This window comes from Monomorium pharaonis, chromosome 7, assembly GCF_013373865.1.
Source record: "Monomorium pharaonis isolate MP-MQ-018 chromosome 7, ASM1337386v2, whole genome shotgun sequence".
Lineage (NCBI taxonomy): Eukaryota > Metazoa > Arthropoda > Insecta > Hymenoptera > Formicidae > Monomorium > Monomorium pharaonis.
Window position 1 is genome coordinate 4866441 of NC_050473.1, and position 20926 is coordinate 4887366.

At 28.5% G+C, this 20926-nt stretch overlaps 1 protein-coding gene and 1 long non-coding RNA gene across 14 annotated transcripts in view; one reads left to right on the top strand and one right to left on the bottom strand.

The window, feature by feature from the left end:
* The window catches only part of LOC105835989 (solute carrier family 26 member 6), a 21683-nt gene extending 1334 nt beyond the window's left edge, over positions 1-20349 (top strand). For 2 of the 12 annotated variants that reach the window (XM_012679707.2, XM_036290165.1), the window contains 10 exons: positions 2275-2474; positions 6463-6735; positions 9480-9655; positions 9749-9913; positions 10373-10477; positions 11089-11222; positions 12867-13029; positions 13109-13309; positions 15020-15268; positions 16382-16819. In XM_012679707.2, coding sequence (XP_012535161.1) covers positions 2372-2474; positions 6463-6735; positions 9480-9655; positions 9749-9913; positions 10373-10477; positions 11089-11222; positions 12867-13029; positions 13109-13309; positions 15020-15268; positions 16382-16819 — 2007 coding nt within the window. In that variant the 5' untranslated portion in view covers positions 2275-2371. Of the gene's footprint in view, positions 1-1652; positions 1787-1902; positions 2214-2274; positions 2475-6462; positions 6736-8567; positions 8788-9401; positions 9656-9748; positions 9914-10372; positions 10478-11088; positions 11223-12866; positions 13030-13108; positions 13310-15019; positions 15269-16381 lie in introns of those variants that run through there. The other 10 variants (XM_028195234.1, XM_036290167.1, XM_012679706.2 and 7 more) reach the window with 10 other exon arrangements.
* On the bottom strand, positions 743-6273 carry LOC105835993. Of its 2 annotated transcripts, none has more exons than XR_004964167.1 (3): positions 1558-1699; positions 979-1458; positions 743-883 (listed from the first exon to the last, which is right to left on the bottom strand). It is a non-coding gene; the product is annotated as an uncharacterized LOC105835993 (long non-coding RNA). The 2 variants fall into 2 exon arrangements; XR_004964168.1 differs by adding an exon at positions 4132-6273 and having other exon boundaries at positions 755-1458; positions 1558-1908.
* Positions 20350-20926: the final 577 nt, after the last annotated feature.

The following is a 20926-nucleotide window of genomic DNA, read 5'->3' on the forward strand; positions in this document are numbered from 1 at the left end:
TATTTTTATTGATTTTATTGAATTTTCTCTGTAATTTAGAGAGTATTTTCTATATCAGTGCCAAGTTTTTTTAAAATAAAACATTTATATTTATTATGCTCTTTTGGTTTCTATAATGTCAGTATGTTAATCGAAATGATTTACCATTATAATAATATATATTAATAATATATACAGAACCATATTATTGAATAAAACATTTTAATATTAAAAAGTAACCATAAATAAATTTTGTATAAATATTTGTTCTTATAGTTGGCGCATTGACTTCATATTATTATTTTTGTAAAAAAAAAAACAAATTTTTTATCCTTTTATTTATGGTACTTTCCTTAAAAAAGCACACACTTACCACACATTTGGTGCCCTTTTTAACTTTAAAAAAAAAAAGTAATTTTGTTTGGATATCACATTTTATAATGCTAAGCATCTTTTTTACAGAGTTCATATATATATATTTTTAAATAAAAGTTTTTATGAGGATGCTTTTTATTCTTTCTATGTCTCTCTCGCTTTTGATTATTCTATGACTTTCTTGCTTTAAAAGTAATAATATTAATTTATACTTAATATTACATTTCTTTAAGAGAATTCTTAATTAGAACTATATATTACATAAGAAAAAAAAAAGAGGATAGCATACTTACAGAGAGAGAGGGGGAAGAGAGAGAATACTTTATGAAATCTTTTAAAATAAACTGCTATCTGAGAAGTCAATTAATGAAAAGGCTTGTGCAATAAATAAAAACAAAAGTTTTTATAAATAACCATAGTAACAATTATATATTCATTACATTCTATACACTTTGTCATGATTATAGTGTGCTCATCACGCACTGATTTTTGACATTCTGAACAAGATTTTCGTGTTTTTATAATTTGTCTGTAACATAAATGACTCAGTAAATATTTTTCTGTTTTTATTATCCCTTCTTTGTCCAGATCTAGAAGAAAGTTTAATGAGATTTATTAGCCTACCGAGAATAGTCTTCATTGTCAGTTTTACATTATAATGTCTCATTTGTAAATTTTGCGATTAATCCTCAATTATTGGAACAGCAAGCTCGTAACTTAATTGTCTCATGAATATTCTTTTATTTGTTTTTTCTTTAACATTTTATTATTTTTATAATAAATAATGTAAAGTACAAGAGTTGCAATGTCTGTGATGTTATAGAAAAGACTGAGCGGCCATCTCAGAGTACGCCACTGGCTTGTGTATCTTCCAGTATTTGATCCATTGCGTCCACTCCACTTTTGTATTTACTATAGTAAAGATCAATTTCTGATTTCTTTTTGGCGTCATCTAGCACTACTATATTAGTAGCTACTTGTTTTGAGGCGCGCTCTTGCTGAAGCAACTAGTCTTTGTCATCACTATCCAACTCCATGTAATTTTCTGCATTTGAATCGTCTAATACTTGTTTTAAATACAGATCTTGTTCTTTAGTACTCAATCTATAAAACAAATATGTGATGCAAAAAAATGCAAATCAGATCCTGCTACGTGTTCTTATAGATAGAAAATATTGTAAAAAAATTTAATTATTATCTTACCTAGCAAACTCAGCTCTCGATAATTCTTCATTTCTTCTTTGGTTAGTTTCACAACGAATAGAACAGTATGTTACTCAGTTTACGAAAACGTACTCAAAAATATAATACACCTCGTACGTCAATGCGCATAAGTCACTAGTTGCGAGAAGTCTCAAGTCGCTCTAAACGAACGTGCAAAGGCCGACATACTGAACTAATATTGCTTGTCACGTTCATTCGCATCTACAGTGTACGTATGCAAACTTCCCCCTTTTGCCTCATTGTAAATTTTGAACGATCATAGTACGTTAGGGCGGTTAGCTGACTAATTCTATTTAAAACCCTTTTTGTGAGTCAGAACGGGCTATATACCTGAAAAGGATTTTTACCTTTTTTTATAGTTTATCACAACAGTCGAATATCATTCCGATAGCAAACTTTCCATGCTATGGACGATTTACAGACGAAATTCCGACAATGGGTACCCGGGTATCTTGGTTATGGAATAATATAGATAAATTTGGTCATGGACACAAGGATTAAAAAGTTTTAAAGTCTATGAGGAGAAAGAGTGGTATTTCAATCCGTGCAATAAAATATATAACGTTAAAAACTTAACACTATTTTAAGCAAAATATTATGTAATCACGAGCGATAAAAAAAATTGAATTCTACAGGTACTTTATCTAGATTTAAAGATATTATATCAATTGTAAGTATGTGATATTTTGATTGCAGATATGGTACAAAGAAGATAACCACAGTTCTTACGTTGAGCCTAGAAAGAATACAGTTCTTAAAATTAAGCGCGTTCGCGCAATTGTGAATCATAGCTATGAACAAGGACAATACTTTATTGCAAATACGCTTGGAAAGACCTGTTTACGATCACGAAACATTGAATCAGAATTATGATTACGAGAAACCAAAATCATCCCGTAAGTTATAACGAGACACTGACCGTCTCACAACACGTGTTGCTTGACAAACACAATTTTAGTAGAAAATTTTTTATGTTTGATAAAATTTTAATAAATATGCAACAAAATTTTATGTGTACTTCGTTAAAAAGAAAATTTTCTGTATTTAAATTAATAAAAAATAAACAGGTGATTTGACTTAAAAAAGTTGTTAAAATCATATTATAAAAGAAATTTATATATTTAAACGGAATTGATGTTTAAAGGGTTAATGAAAATTCAATAAAAAATAATAATAGAGGATCTATTTTTTCTCCCTTTTCATTAAACAATTTTTTTTTCACTTTTTGATAGTTTTAAGAAAGATATCTTAGAAATATAAAATTGCAAGAAGTATTAATAAGAAAATTCATCTATCATCTTATATATTTTTTAAATTGTATTTTACATATCTGTATTCTTTATTATTATTTAAAAGAAATTGTTTAATGGAAATTGGAAGGGAAAGAAACGGTCTTATTGGTCTTCCTATTTTCAATAAAAATTATTAACTATAATATTTAATGAAAAAATAAGGAAATTTTATTAAAATTGTAATAAACTTTTTATTATACAATTACAACAAAAAAAATGTAAGTACTGTTATTTAAAAGGTTGTCAGAAATCAAATCAGTTCGTAATATTAAGTGGAAATGCTGAAGTGACAGTCAAAACTTAATTAGGGTCGATAATGTAAAATCATAGTATGCAGTGCACATCATTAAGATTTTGTATGTATTTCTTTTTCTACTCAGTATGAAGTTTAGTTTACAGAGTGATATTAATACGTATATGAATTTTTACAAAATCTATAAAATTTTACAAAATTTTTGTAAATCTATAAAAGAAATATATACGAAATTTTGTTATGAAGGTTATTGCTTAATTGGTAAAGCAAACTGCCTCCAGTATTACCCACATAGCACAAAAATTGCAATTACATTGTAGCAATATTGCTGCAAGATTACAATGTTGTTGCAACATTTCTGTGATGTAACTGCAATTTTTGTGTTACGTGGGTAATTCTCTTAAACAAATGCCAATTACAGGCCTGGGAAGTAACGCGTTACTTAATTGTAACGTCGTTACCGTTATAGTTACTTTTTCAGTAATAGTAACGGCATTACAATTGTTTGTAACGAAAAAAGTAACTTCGTTACATTTTGCGGTAACGAATTTAATAGTTACTTTTATTGTTACTTTTTACGAATTTACTCGGTGTAATTTTATTTCAAGGGAAAGTGTTGGAATGCAGCATCACATATATAAATGTTCAGCATTGGTGAATCCATATTAACATCACAAAGAGGACATGATACTACTGAACAACAAATTCTTTTAAAAATTAATAAAGAATTTCAATAAAAGGACGAGGGTTTATAAAAGCCAAAAATGGTCTATGTGAATAACCAACTGAATTTTATTTACATGAAAGGGTGATGAATATGCATCATATTTTTACAACTATTGTATCGAAAAATGCTTGTGCTTATTATGAAAATCAAAGATTTTTTTAATAATTTTGCATGCAATATTCCTGTAAAGGTCGATCTTACCATGATTTTTATAATTGTTCTTAAACTAATTTAGAACTAAATTTAAACAAGATCATGCAATATTTAATGAAATAACTCACAAGAACTTTGATTGAAAATCAGATATTTTACTAGGTGCGTATATAGCATAGATGATCTGTAAGATACCTATACGAATATTAGAATTTTTATATAAATGTAGCTAATATTGACGCGTGGCCAATATTGACGTAGGCAGTATTACGCGTGGCCATTATTGACGTGGCCAATATTGACGCATGGGCAATATTAACGTGGCCAATCCGTCCCGTGATCAATCGGGACCGTGGCCAATATTGATGGGCAAACGGATGCCACTCTTTTTATTGATCCAAACTCATTATCTTCCGTTTAGACTTTTTATACTTGTGTATTGGTTAAACCTTTTTGGTCTAAACTTTTATTATTGCAGAATTATGCGTTTTTAAACCAGTTGATTTTTTTTAATTAACACGTATTCCAGTTTATAACCTTCTTACTAGATAAGTTAGTAAACAGATTTTTAATCGCAAATCATGACGTCACGCCATATAGTCAATCAGAAGCGCGGAACCAGTTTGCGGCTCTTTGATTGTAGGCTCTTTAGGTAAAACGGACAATGGATTCGGATTCAGCGATCCCCAAAACATAGATATGGTGGTATAGTTTAGTGAACAAGTAACTTTTTTTTGGTGGATAACTGTATTATCGATAATTCGGACTTAAACTCTTCTACATAATAAAAACAATATAATGAGCTCGGTAATGCAAAGCAACAAAATATATGAAGAATCAGGTCAATACATCGAGGTAATACAATATTTTTAGTAAAAGTATGATTTATTAACTGATATGAGTAAAAAAATCATGAATAAAAGAAATCTAATATGCATTATAAATTAAAGAAACGTTTCGACTCTACGGAGTTCCCATCAGTTTGTATTATAAATTATATAATATTAAATTAAGTACTGTCCTAACGTTAACGATGAATAAAACAATAGATATGAAGCATTACAATATCTTCGGAAAAACCAGTCGTAAAGTCTAAAAAAATAAAATAGTAATTCTGGTCAATGGTATTAAATATTAGTGTAGTCAATGGAAATGTGTCAAATTTTAAAAGCTGGAAAAAGTAATAATAATAGAGTATATGATATACGAAAAATAAAGTATATAAAATGACCAAACATACTTGCGAAAATTATAGTTGTCAAATCAGAGTAAAAGACCATTATAGGAACCGATCTACAAAATCTGCTGCCTTAATTGTCTTCTACATAATATCCATAATATATGTTACATTTTTATCTGTATTAAATGGAAAGAAGTAATATAAAGAAGTAAAGTGCTATTCACATCAAAAGCAGTATTAAATAGTAAGGTATCTGATTTTTAATTAATTGAGTTTTTTTATTAAACATTTTATTAAATATTGCATAATTTTGTTTTAATTTAGTTTAATCTAAATGCTTTTAAGAACAATTATAAAAATCATGGTAGATAAGATCAACCCTTACAAGAACAATTGCACGTGTAAAATTACATGCAAAATTACTTGAAATATATATCTTTGATTTTTATAATAAGCGCAAGCATTTTTCAAAATAATACTTGTAAAAATATGATGTATATTTATATCTTTTTATGTAAATAAAATTTAATTGGTTATATAGGCTGTAGTTGATTACAAGCCATTTTTTAGCCTTATAGGCCTTCGTCCTTTAACAATGTTTTTATTTATTTTAAAATAAATCCTGTAATATTTAATAAATATATTTAAAATTAAAAACTAACGGAAATTATAATGACAAGCGTTATTTTTGAGTAACGGTAACAGTAACGAGTTACTTTTGAAAATTGGTAACGAGTAATGATAACACGTTAATTTTTAGAAAAAGAACAGTAACGATAACGAGTTACTTTTAAAAAGTAACTTTCTCAATTTTGACTAATTAGCACGTGGATGTGACTTCTACAGCTGCGTTCCGTTTCACGCATAATGCGTATAATGCATCGTTTATCTTTGTTGTTTGTCGGACGTTAAACAAAGATGAACAATGCATTACGCGCATCATGCGCGAAACGGCACGCAGTCTACGTAGTTCTTTTTGTGTTTGTGATGTTGCAACAACCCATTTCTGATAACACTGTTCTAACGAATTAATGACATTTTATTGAAATTAGAACACATTTTTATTGTTAAATACAAATACAGATACAGATAAAGATATTTAACAATATTTTATTAATGAATTAACAATATTAAATTAATGAATTTTTTAATAAAATTTTGATGAAAATACTAGTCGAAATGTTCCAAAATAAATGTAAAGTTCAACAAAATATCACCAAAATTTTATTATTTTTTTTTACCAAGATAAACTTGTAAATTGCAAATCATCTGTTTGCAGTGATGCGGAATGCGATAAATGATGTTAAATCGAAGAACTGGCAGTTTTGTATAGCGTCGACAGTCCCAGTGGTACAATGGCTCAGTCAATACAATTGGAGAAAAAACATGTTGTCTGATATCATTTCAGGTCTAACCGTGGCAATTATGCATATACCGCAAGGTATGGCCTATGCGCTTCTGGGAAATCTGCCACCAGTGGTCGGCATATACATGGCCTTTTTTCCTGTTTTTGTGTACTTCTTTTTCGGCACGTCCAAGCATGTGTCTATAGGTAAGAATACGAAGTAATAAGATAAATCTTGGCGAAAATTTTTTTTTTATAATTCTTTATGCAATTTTTTAAAATATACAAATTTTATAACTTCTTTAGAAAGTTTCAGATTACATAGTATGAATTAAAACATGTTTCAGAAATATAAGAAAATAAGTTTAAAAATTCTAAATGTGTTTTCAGGTTTTTTCAAATTAACATAATATGTAAAATATTCAAATATTTAGACTAATATAAACTATTAGTATGTTATTGTAATTGTTCACACTATTTCATAACACTACTTTTATTTCGAAATTCAATTTTAGGACTCATTTCTAAAACATTATCTCATCATTATTTCATTAAAACATAATTGAGGAATCTTATAATCCTGCGTTTTTATTCTATTTTGTATCATTTTTTTTTAATCATAAGAGAGATAGAGATCTGCCACAGTTATTAACAATATATTACTTTCTCAATTAAAATAATTAAAAGACTTGTTTAAAAAAAGTTACAGAAAAATGTCAAGTCTATTTTAGAAATTTTGTTTAGAAATCTGAATATATGTAAGTTCTGATATATACTAATTGTAAGAATTTCTTATTTTATAATTTCTGAAGTTTTAATTAATTAACTAGTCAATTAACCTTTAGAGGACATTTTTTATAAAAATTTCGAATTTATTTCGATAAAATTTATCAAGAGGCACAGTAGTGCCTCGCGCCAAGTGTACACGCGCGAGACAGTAGTGTGTCTCTTTTACGCGAGATACCATTTGCGAAGTTTTGTAGTTATTGGATTCTCAATAACGGCTGAATCAATTGATTTTTAAATAGGTTTAATGGATAGCTTGAATCCGATTTATATTACAAAATTGTTTTCATTTTTCCGCTATGTGATTTACGAGCGGAGGTATTGCGTTTTAAAGTTTTCGCTCAAGATTAAATCTGATTAAAGAACGTCATTATTGTCATCGTCGTTATTGCTCGACGCCCAGGACAAATGGTGGAGGTTTATACTGTTGCTTTTCGCGCGATAGGTGACTTACGAACGTGACACGGACACGAGATTGACAAAAAGTGCATGTTTATGTCCGTGGAAGAACAGAACGAGAAGTTATGTGTCTTAATTGGCGGTTGAGTATGTATATCGGAATAACGGTTAAAGTATACAGCTTGCAATGTCACCCAGCTGGCCTGTCGATGACGTGGTCACAAGCTATAATATCGGAAATATGTTTATATGTATTCCAAGGATCATCTGTATGTCTTATTATTAGTCTACTTGTTGTTAAAGCTATGGCAGAGTAATTCTGCCCTAATTTTTTGCTTTTCCAAATATCAGCACTCCCACATTTAGTTTATAATAGAGGTAGAAAACAATAATTAAATCCTCATTTCAATTATATTGCTTAAAAAGAATAAAGATGGCACGCTAGATAACTAGACCTATCGAAAATCAATACACTCTGATCGATATCTTCATATCATTTTCTATCATCTTTTGCAAAAAAAATTGGTCATCGGTTTACTGAGCTCTTACAATTTTTGAATTTTAAATTTTGCTGAAATTAGAATTTTAATCAAGTTTTGAAAAATGAGTAACGGCAAAGATAATCGAATAAACAATCTAAAGATTGAAGAATAAACTTGTCTCAAAAATACCGAAACATCGGAAGAAGAAAAATAAGAGGAAAAAATGGTTGTTTTTCTGTATCTTTAAAAATGCATTAACAGAATTTTGAGGAAATACAATAACAAAGTTATTTTCAAATCCCAAAGAAAAATTTCTCAGTTACTCTCTAACTCTTAGTTACCCTAGAGAACAGAGACCACGCCTGGAAACAATAAGTGGATACAAGATTCCTTGCTCATGCGGAAAAATGTATAAGAGAAAGTGGAAAGATTAGTACACGGATCAAAACACAGCGGTATACAAAGTACAACTGATTTTCTCAGACTGCCTTACTTTAACACTGGATGGAGATTGGGCACTACGTGCAGTATGACAAAGCTGTCTTTATGCTGGTCTTTTTACGAAGCTATTTTACCAGAAAATATCGTGAAGGTTAATATAAAAGTTTAACAAAAAATTACGATCAAATTTGTCCCTGGTAATTTCTTTATTGGATCTAAAGCCCATATTTAAAGTCTAAGTATCTGATGACCTCTTTTGAACTTTATTTGAAATGTTTTTTTCCGAAAATGCAAGAACTGCAATCATTTTTGCTATTACAGAGTCATTTTAGAAAATGTTGCAGACATAGAGAAATGTTGCAGACATATTTCACAACTTTAAAGAAATGTTTTAACTTTTTAATTGAAGTATTTCTAAGATATCTTTGAAAAATTTCAGTACTACATGGAATATGTCAATTATGATATATTGTAAAATTTTTTATTCTATAATTTTTGAAAAAAGAACTTAAAAATTAAAAAATTTTAAGGTATTTTTAAAGAAATCTCCACAAATATGAAAGATTTGGGAAAATATATTAGGAAGTATCATGAAGAAAATTTCCGCCAAGAAAGTTAATATAATATATAATAAAAATGATAATAGGAATGATTTAGGAATTACGTCAGAGATAATGTGGAATTAACAAAGTCACAAAGATATATATCTTTTACAGTTTGTGATTCTCTAGGTTAATACATTTACTTAATTGACTTCCGTTACAGAAAAGTTAGAAATAATACATCTTAATATGAATCTTATTCAACAACCTTGAACAATCAAACATTCTTGGCACTCATCAGGAACTTTTGCTGTGGTTTGCCTAATGACTGGGAAAATAGTAACGTTTTACTCGAGTCCAGACACGGAACACACGTTTGCGAATATTACGGATACTATTTCACAAAATCACGGGGATGTCGTATATACGCCTATGCAGGTAGCAACAGCCGTGACATTAATGGTCGGAATACTTCAGGTAAATGTCTATCTTTGGAAATATATTTTTTAATACATTGAAAATTTTTTCAAAATCGAAAAGATGGAAAATAAATTTTTGTTATGGTTTTAGATAATAATGTATACATTCCGATTAGGCATTGTGACGACATTGCTTAGTGAAACTTTGGTGAACAGCTTTACAACAGCAGCTGCTGTTTATGTTTTAATATCTCAGATCAAGGATCTTTTTGGCTTAAAACTGCCAAAGCAAAAAGGTTACTTTAAACTGATTTTTGTAAGTAAACATAAATTATATCTCGTATGTGAAATTGTGAATTTTGAAGGTAGTATTTTCGCTTTTAGGTTTCAAAAGCCAATTATTTCTTTATTTATTAATTACTTTTAAGCATTTTTGTATAGTTTAAAGTTTAAGTAATTTGTATTAATACTTATTTTAATATTTCTGACATTACATGCTATGTGGATACTTGCATCTTAATTTATGTTTAAAAAAATATCGGCAACAGTGAGCCAGTCTTTTTTAAACACATAGATTTGCAAAAATTAGTTTTTGTAAAATTTGAACAAATTGTAAAGAATATTCAAATGTCCAAGAATAAATGTAACAAATTTATATTTTCCCAAAAATTTCTAAAAGAAAAACAAATGATACCAAAAACGAAAATATCCTCTTAATGTACTCATTAAATTATGAATAAAAACAGAGGATTTTATTTTTTTCTTGTAATTTCAGACTGTTATAGATATAATTAAAGAAATAAAAAATACTAATATAGCTGCTGCGATCGTATCGACTGTATCAATTATTATTCTTGTTTTTAACAATGAATTTTTAAAGGTAAGTAGCGTAAACTTAATTGGACATTTATACAGAGTTGGTTAACTTAATTTATAATTTTTAATATATTTTTTTTATTAAATTAAATTAAAGTTAATGGATTATAAAATTAATTCAATTAAGTTAAAAGTTACATAAATAAAAAACTAACGCGGTTAAAGTTACGTTAATTTAACTCAAGTTAAAATAAAAGTTAATTTTGAGAACCTTTATTTGTATTAAATTAAAAAGCCATATAATTTATTTAATTTAGATTACCAACATAATTACAGTATCGATCACCAAATATATTTAATATTTTATTTGTAAATTAAGTTATAATATTAATTATATGAAATGACAAAAAAATATTGTTTTCAGGAATGTATTTTTATTTTATTATTTTTTTTTCTTTTGCTCAGATAAAATTTTTAATTTAGGAAAAAAGTTAAAGTTTATACGTTTCAAAAATTACTAGTTAAAATTAAAAATAAACTCATTTAAAATTAACTTAAATTAAATTAAAAGTTATTAACTTTTTAACTTTGCTGTTAACTTTCAACTTTTTAACTAGTGATTATCCCTGCGTTTATAAAAGCTAAAAATATGACATGTGATTTACATTCCATTAGCCAAGAGCGAGCAAAAAGTGCAACATACCAATACCCATTGAACTTATTGTAGTGGTTGGTGGGACATTAGTCTCTCGGTATTGTGACTTACCAAATATTTATAGTATTGAAACCGTTGGGCACATTCCTACGGGGTATGTAAATAAAGTTTTATCTTTTATTTTAACATTGGCAACATTCTATTATTTTTTGGTGAAAAATTTTAAGAAAGTTTTAATGAAATTTCAATGACATTTAATTGAATATTTAACTTGAACTATTTTAGTGTTTTTATCAAAGATTCATTAATTTAAAAAAAAAGTCATTGGTTCGTTATTACAAAATATCTACAATTAATTGTAGTTTCATTAAAAGTTTATTACATTTTATTAAAATTTTCTTACATATTTTTATTAAACAGTAATAATTTTATATAATTTATAAATAAATTTTGTAACATTCTTTACTTTACTTATTAGTGAAGAGTCTCAATTTCTCTGCCAAGACAGTTTTTACTATTAGAAAAGGTGAGGTGGGAAAGACGTTCATACACACGCACGCATACACTTTCTCTCTCTCTCTTTCTCTCTCCCTCTCTCTCTCTCTCTCTCTCTCTCTCTCTCTCTCTCTCTCTTTTACACAAACACGGCATACACACACATCGCGTGTAGCAATTAGCTGGTTGCAGCGTCAGACGGCCGGTGATTCGGAACTTTTGGTTATTACAGTGATTTTAAGGAACACGTGTTTCTAACATAATTTCAAGACAATCTTTTCTTTACCAAAATTTTATTTAAAGCATAATTTTATGTTAAAATTAAATAGTTAGCGACTTACGCGGTGATAATCACCTGTCAGCTGACGCGGATAGTCAGCCGCGCCCGCCTTACGCTCGTGGCGCGCCGCTCCTGCCTGCCTTCTGTACTTGACGCGTGATTTGTTAACTATTTTGGCTTATAACTCAAAAACTGGGCTTCAAATAAAATTTTGGTAAAGGAAAAATTGTCTTAGAATTGCATCAGGAATGCGTCATTTTACGAACCTAAAGTTCTGAATGACCCTGTATATATTACGTAATTTATAAAAATAGAACATGAAATTTATATCAAATTTTTGTATTTAGTATTAAAACAATTAATTTCTTTAAAATTATAAAATAATTTTTTTTTAATTGGGGAGGACTCCGTCTCCCGCAGGTCACCCTCTGCCTTAAACCTTCCATCTTTCGCTTTGAACCACTTCTCGCCTCTACCATTTCTTACATACTTGTAACAAAAAATAAAATGTGTTACTAGTGCGGATCGGTTGTTTCCACTCGTGCGAGTAAACGAATTTGCCTACGACTCGTGTGTCCATTCCCTGCACTCGTGGGAAATAGCGACTTTCCGAACTGCGCATCGCATATTTGTTGCTCTTGAAACATATTTCTTAAGAAGGAAAAAGAACATTTTTATGAAAGAAAAATGATATCTCGGCTAAGATATTTTTCGTAATAATTTCTTTAGTTTTTTCAAAGAAAGGAGATCTTATAGATGCTTGTTAGCTATCAAAACTATTAAATCGTCAATTTAATTTGTAATTTAATTATTCCGTTTTCATGTAAGGATTGTGATTTAAGACTAACGAGCATGCGACGTGCAATTCGTATGAACTATATAGAGGTTGTAAAAATTCGCGTAAAAATTATTATTAGGTACCAAGAACTGCCTTGACCGAGAAATCACTTTTCTTATTTTTTGTACTAATTTCATATCGGTCAAATATTCAATTTATTATTATATTTTTGTGTTTTTATATAGATTGCCTAAACCAGAAGTGCCAAGTTTCCAACTGTTACCGTTAGTATTGATCGATAGTATTGCGATAACCATGGTTTCATATACCATCACTATATCAATGGCGTTGATATTTGCACAAAAACTTAATTACAAAATAGATTCAAATCAGGAACTTCTTGCGATGGTGAGACATTAATTGTTGTATTGATTTTTTGTGATTATATTTAATTAATAATGTTTGACAAGTTATTTTAATTGTACAGGGCTTTAGCAATATAATGGGTTCCTTCTTCTCATGTATGCCAATATCGGCTTCTTTAAGCAGATCTCTTATTCAGCAAACCGTCGGAGGACGCACGCAGATAGCGAGCATCGTATCCTGTTTATTATTACTCATTATACTTTTGTGGATCGGGCCTTTTTTTGAGCTTCTACCGAGATGTATCTTGGCTTCTATAATAGTTGTACGTCTACAATTGTATTATTAAATATACTGCATATTCTAGTGAAAATTGTTCTTGTACTCATAGACAAATTGTAAACAGAGCATTTACGAGGGATAGGTGATAATCGCGGTAAGGGGAATGCTTGTGCCAAATTGGCCATTTTCGTCACCGATCGGAAATGTTTGGCTTTCTCTTCTTGGCTGTTAGCTCTCTGGATGCGTCGAGCTCTTCTCTTTTTTCTCACACACACAAAAGTACGAATATTAATCCTCAAATCGATGTACATAAAAAAATGTACCAATTTTAAACCATTTTTTTCAATTGACAGTTTGAAATTTAAAGAAAAAAAAATTTTACAAGGAGATGCTAACATCTGCTAACTCTACTTTCGAATGAGTCATAGTGCATTCGAAAGGGGAGGTGAAAAAACAAAAACCGTGTTTTGGCTTTTGGGTGAATGGGCCTTAGTCTCTGAAAAAATTGCATTGAAATATGTGCAATTTTGGCCAGTACGGTAATGGAAAACCACTTTTTGGCATGAAGTGCAGTGGCCGCGGATGCTAAATGCGCACTTACTGTTTTGCTATCCGTGCGAGCCGTTTGAGACCAGTTGTAAGAATTTTTATCTATATGCCAATTAAATTTTTTTTATTATTTAAAATAAAATTTTGGCGGTTTTAATAAATATAAATTTCTAAAATTTTATCATAACAAAAAGTATATATAAAATTCTGACATTCTTGTAGAATGTTGTGGGTGAAAATTTACATAAAAACATTGGAAACAAATATTTCTTGCACCATGAACATATTATAAATGCAACTTGCGTGTTGCAAATACATTTTTTGTTATGTATACATTGGGTGAAAAACAACTGATTAACATTATAGAACATGTCACATTCATTTAATAACTTTGACACGTACCAAGTAAATTTGATCGTGTTAAAAAAATGAACGCGGCATTGTACAAGAATGTCAGAATTTTATAATAAATAAAAATGTATTATTTTTTATTATAATAAAATTATAGAAATTTATATTGATTAAAACCGCCAAAATTTTATGTTAAATAATAAAGGAAGTAAATTTAATTGGCATATAGACTAAAAAAAATTCTTACAACTGGTCTCGAACCCAACTCGCATGGATACCAAAACAGTAGGTGTGCACTTAGCATCCACGGCCACCGCACTTCATGCCAAAAAGTGGTTTTCCATTACTGGCCAAAAATGCACATATTTCAATGCAATTTTTTCAGAGACTAAGGCCTATTCACTCAAAAGCCAAAACACGGTTTTTATTTTTTTACCTCCTCTTTCGAATGCACTATGGCTCATTCAAAAGTAGAGTTAGCAGATGTTAGCATCTCCTTATTAGTTAAAAAGTCAAAGAAGTTAAAGCACAAGAAATATTTTGCAAAAACTAAAAGTAAGTTGGTTGAAATGCCGCAACTTCGAAAATTTATTTAGGTTACGCTGACCCAGTGTGCCGTTTGAGGTTTAATAATATTAATTAAGAATCTGAAAAACATTTTTTTAAATTATATTTTTAGTTTTTGGAGTATTTTAGTTAGTACAAATAAATTTGATAAATTAAAAAAATTTGAGAAATTAAAAAAATTAGGAAATTTAGAGAAAGTTTAAGAAATTATGTAAAGAATTTTGAGAAAAATTTTCATCAGGATAGCTATTAAAAAACGTATAATTTTTAAAGATTTTTCATACAGGTAGCATTAAAAGGGATGTTTCAACAAGCCAATCAGCTCGTTAAATTTTGGAAACTGAGCAAAGCCGATGTTATAATATGGATCGTAACATTTCTCGTTGTGACACTGATAAACATTGATGTCGGATTGCTCGCGGGATTGTCCGTGTCATTAGTCACAATTTTACTACAAACTATTCGGCCATACACATGTTTGCTGGGTCACATACCGCATACAGATCTGTATTTGGACATAGGCAGATACAAAGCGGTAAGACTTATCAAATAAATCAGAAAATAAGTTATTTATTCAAAAGAGTGTGTTAAAAAGTGACCAATTTTTTGACCGATAAAATTTGTATGCCATTATTATATTTCAATTTTAATATTAACAATTGAAATCACAATATAGTGTACTAATATAACATAAAGGCACACAATAGAGATTGGGTGTAAATTACTTTATTATCTCCTTGTATTTTGATGATTTATGCAGTATAAATATACGAAATTACCTTATTCCTTTATTTTATTATATATATTTTTTTATTGTCTAATCACAAAGAAAATTCTAATTAAGTTTTGAATATTATATTTGATAAAGTACTAAAAAAATAATATAAACTAAATAACACATAATGATAGGTCTGCAATACATAGAGTACCATGACCAAAAGTACAGAATTCAAAATATGATTCAATGCTAATTAACAATGAAATATTGTTTCCTACTATCGCTAACTTTTAATACAAATTCGTGTCACACAAGAATGTACATAATATACGTAGATATGTATGTCATATTTATTGCTAATTAATAGATTGTTGATATTTGGCATTATTTAAAAAAAAAGATTAAAGAAATAGTTTTGTCGGGAAGAGAGAGATGGAATTTTAATTTAAAAATAAACTTAAAAGTAAAATTTCCAAAATTTTCTTGAACATTAATAAAGTTGCTTTAAAATCTAACTTTGCTTTTAAATTGATAAAGTGCAAGAAAAAAACTCTGAAAATTTAGATTTCTTTAGTTTCCTGGTAGTATTTAGTAAGCAAAATATCATTAACACATTATTTTATAATGATATTTTATAACACATACGTTTTCAAATATGTAATTTTTAATGTTCTTTGCTGCACACGTTATTATAAAAACTGTTTGAGTAAATCAGTAAAACATTAAAAATAAGATTTCTACACTGTAATTATAATATTTAGAAATATTACGTTATAAAGTAACAATTCAAAAACATTTATAAAATATTATATCATGTTTATAAAATCCACATAAAAAAATATTTTACAAAATCAATTGAATATTCCTTGCTTATGGAGTACACATCCTGTCGAGTTATTAAACAGTTTTTATATTAATTCTCGTTTTTAGGCGATGGAGATATGCGGAGTAAAATTATTTCACTATTGCGGGAGTTTGAATTTTGCCAATAATAATTATTTCAAGTCTACCGTACACAGACTGGTAGGAACAAGTCCACAACAAGTTATGAAACATAGAAAAAAGTTGGCCGAGGAAGGTCACATCTTAGACGAGAAAAATCCCAGAGAGACATGCGAATTGCATTGTATAATCATGGACATGAGTGCATTGAGTTATATCGATCCCAGTAGCGTTCAGGTACTGCATGCAGTCGTAGAAGAGTTCGCGCAGGTAGATATCGATTTTTGCTTTGTCAATTGTCCTAGTCCTATTTTCGAGACAATCAAGAAATGTGATTTGTATATATACGGGATGATGTCATTGAAAATCTTTGCAACTATACAAGATGCTATTGTTTATTTTCAAAATGAAACAACCTCAAGATAATGAAAAAAAGTTTTTTATTATACTGTGTAGTTGTGAATGTGTGTGTATCCCGAATTTAAATGTTAAAGCGGGAGTGTATGAAGGAATTGGTAAACTGAAAAAAGGTTCTTAAAGATTGGTTCGCGTTTTTTAGGAAAAATCGCAAAATTTTCATTTCTTTACTTATTTACACTGAACCTATATATGTATATGATGTTTCTATTAACAATTGCTTTCCTCATAAATGTAGCTTTACTCTTCAAATTGTATATGAGCTTGATGAATCAAAAAATATATGTACATAAATATTTAGAAAATTTTAACAATTTGTTTTTATAATATATTTGTAAAATATTACTGCATTATTATAGTCATATTGCAGATTTTAATAATGTTTTTGAAACATTGCATTGCAATATACAAAAATATTGCAATGTTGCTGCAAAGTTGATTGCAAAGTCCTGTATCGAGGCCAACATTTGAAAGAATACCTTCGTTAAGGAAGTGTCAACATGAATAAATAAGTGTTTAAATAAATGTTTAAATGTGAATTAAATAAGTAAATAAATGAGAAAATAAAAATTTTTTTGTTTTTGCGATTTTTTCCAAAATGAAGCGAAAACGAGCAAATCACTAAAGGACTTTTTTTCTTAATTCATCGATTCGTCGTATGTTCCGAAATTTTAAATACGTTACATACAATACATAAATAGAATACATATATTTTTTGTTATAGCTCTTGTTATAACTATATTAATAATTATATTAATGTATGATGAAAGAATGTATGTACAGTTGCATTTTGCATATTTATTTTAACAATTGCGTATTTACTGTTATTTTTCTCTATGATATATCTTTGCAAGATAGTTTGTGAAATTATATAAATAAGACAGTTATAATTAATTTTTTACTCCCGACTGCTGCCAATCGAAGGATAGCACAAGAGAGGGAGTATGCGTTTTTATTTATATTGTTAATTTTCTTTACAATACAGCATAAAATGCAGCATTGTATAATATAAAACCAGCCGAAAGTTTAAAAACGCTTATGATTTTCTCGCATCTTAAGAAAAATTAAATATCTCAGTAAAAGAAAATCGTAGAGAAGTTTTTAAAAATGCATTTTAAAGCTTCTGACCTCTCGCTGCAACTATATTGTGATGTCGGCGAGAAATCACACATTAACAACCCAATTTTTTCTATGCCATTTGCAAATAAAAATAAATTTGCAATATGAGATAAACTTTATTGTCGCTAGTAATAGAGAGATTCAATAAAAAAAAAATTTAGCATAACTGGCAATTTATTAATAAACTTGATTACACAATTTCTATCTTATATTCAGATCCTTATTAAGTGATATTGAATAAAGAAAAATAAATTAGAATGAAATAACACATGACATAACTTTAATACTTCTAACATATACTTGTAACATAACTTCTAACATGTGACGAACGCTATCGTTTTTCCTTGATAATCAATACATAAAATACATAAATACGTAAAATAAATATGATATAGAACTATTTTTTCTTATTATAAGAAGAAAATGTTTCTTTTATATATATATAATAATACTAAGTATTCATATTTTGAACGTCTCATAAGTAACAAGTTATAGCATCAGATGCAATGATTATTGATTGAATGAAGAATAATTATGATATTGTACGGACGAAAAAATCGTATTGTCAACGTGTCATTTTTCGCATCGTAAAAATATAGCACCAAAGCAAATATGAGGGGAAAAATTTTTACTATGTTAGAGTTTTGTTTTATTCTTATATTTTATCCTTTTATTCTAAATTACATTAAACTAAAAAATGCTACTTTTTTCTTTTATTCTGAAACACTTGATAAATGTGCGGCTTGATAAAACATCATTGGATAAAAATTAACGAAAAAAAATTTTAAAATATGCTTTTAAATGCTTTTTTGATGTAATAATTTCTCGTCATAATATTAAATTCTTTCTGTAAAACTTGATTTTAAATAAAATGTTTATTAATTTTAAAACTAAGGTTTACAGAAAAAAATGTTAGTTAAAATAAAAAATGTACTTGATTTTCACAATTTTTGTTAAAAAATTTTTAAATTTATAAGATTATACTTTTTGTGAAATGTGTTCTCGTGATTTTCTAATCATAAGTGTTTTTGAACTTGACTAATAGTATATACATATGTCGGAATCAGATTACAAAATCTGTCTTATAAAAGTTTAAGTGTTTTATAAAGTACCCCCCGCCATATTTTCAAATCATAGTTAAATATGAAATATTTTATAATCTAAATTTTAGGTTTGTTATAAAATATATTAACCCTTAAAGATGGCACACTTGGGACTAACATAGCTGGCATATTGGGATACTATTCCGTAATCACTTACCGACAATTATCAATATTGTTAGATGTCTTTCCGCACGTATTTTGATATATGAAAAAATATGCGCAACGACACTTAACGATATTGATAATTGTCGGTAAGTAGTTACGGAATAGCGGTACTGGACCGTTTGAGACCCCAACCATTCAAACGCTTGCAACGACAACTTTTGAGTTTTTTTACTTATTAAAATTCCTAGATACTCTTCAATTATCAACTTAAATGAAAAATTATGTCGTTTTCATGAAATGTTATATTAAGTTATGTTAAAAAAAATATATATATAAACTTGAAAAATGACTTTTTTTACTTAAAAATTAATAACTTTTCCATTTTTCAATATTAAGAGCTAAAATTTTACCTGGATACTCTGGAAATATAGCACTTTAAAGAAAAAAATAATAAAATAGTGGTTCTTTCAAAAAAGGTATTTATTTTGAGAATTGTGACGAATTTTGACCAATTAATAAATGCTTTTTTTCTCATTATAAATTTATTTATTCAGTGAATGTGACTAAATATTACATCTTAAATGAAGAAAAATGCCATCTTTGTTCTTAAGTTTCGAGCTCGGTCGGCTACGAATCGCGTGACTCCAAAAGATGCTGTTTTAAAGTGGCATTTTTCAAATCAACGTCCATTTCAAATTCTTCTACAAATTTTGAATAATCAGAACTCTGTATAGATTGAGTCTCACTACTGTCTGGATCATTTGTATGATCCTCTTCGAGTAGTTGGCGTATAGGTCGAGACCGTAATTATATGCTATCTAATATACCAGAATAACATGTTATAACTTCAAAATAAAAATTAAAAACTTTGAAAATGTACTCATCTTTTTCAACGTCTTGATGAAAAATCCCATAAAAACAAAATTCACAAAAAAATTCCCCCCAAAAACAACTGGTACACTGGGGTCTCTGACGGTACTACCCCGATTCGTTCGACTGCCACAGTCGAACCGATGCGGTTGGGATTACGCGAAATATACCACGTGAAAGTGTTCTTTCAACTAATAATAGATGATAGCAAAAATGCCATCTCCGCGCTTTAAGGGGGAGAAAATTGGAAGTGAACTAGGTTGTGGCGTCTGGTACCCCACAGTGCCAGCTAAGGGTTAATAAACAAGCCGCCAAATGCAATTTGTATATCATTGCACGATGTAAGAAGGTAAATAAAAGAAATAGTACAGTTAAGTCCACATTGTTAAGTGCACAGAATTATTAGGATATGATATATTTTATGCGAAAACGCAAGGGGAGAAGCGTAGCTCTTGTAAAATATTTCACAATTTGAAATATGGCCGCACTTTATAAAACAACTAGACATATTGTAAACAGACGGATTTTTTTATTTGGCTATGACATATATACAATTAATACAGAGATTTTGAAAGAAAGGCAATATAAATGTACTTTGCAACAGATGCTTTACTTAACATTGTACTTAGAAATGAGAAATCGAAAATTTTTTCTTGCATATATGTGGACATTATTTTTTTTCCATATGCCATCACATTAATTTGAATATATTGATAGAATGTGTCGATAGAATATATCGATAGAATGTATCCAAATTATTCTTTTTTACTCTGCATTAATAAATACTTATATAACTTGTATCTTAAATTATAACAGAAAAATTATTAAGAGTATGATTATTTAAAGAAGTTTCTCCAGAAGTTAATAAATTGTAGAAGAATCGATTTTTATTCATATATATCTTATAACAAAGAAACTT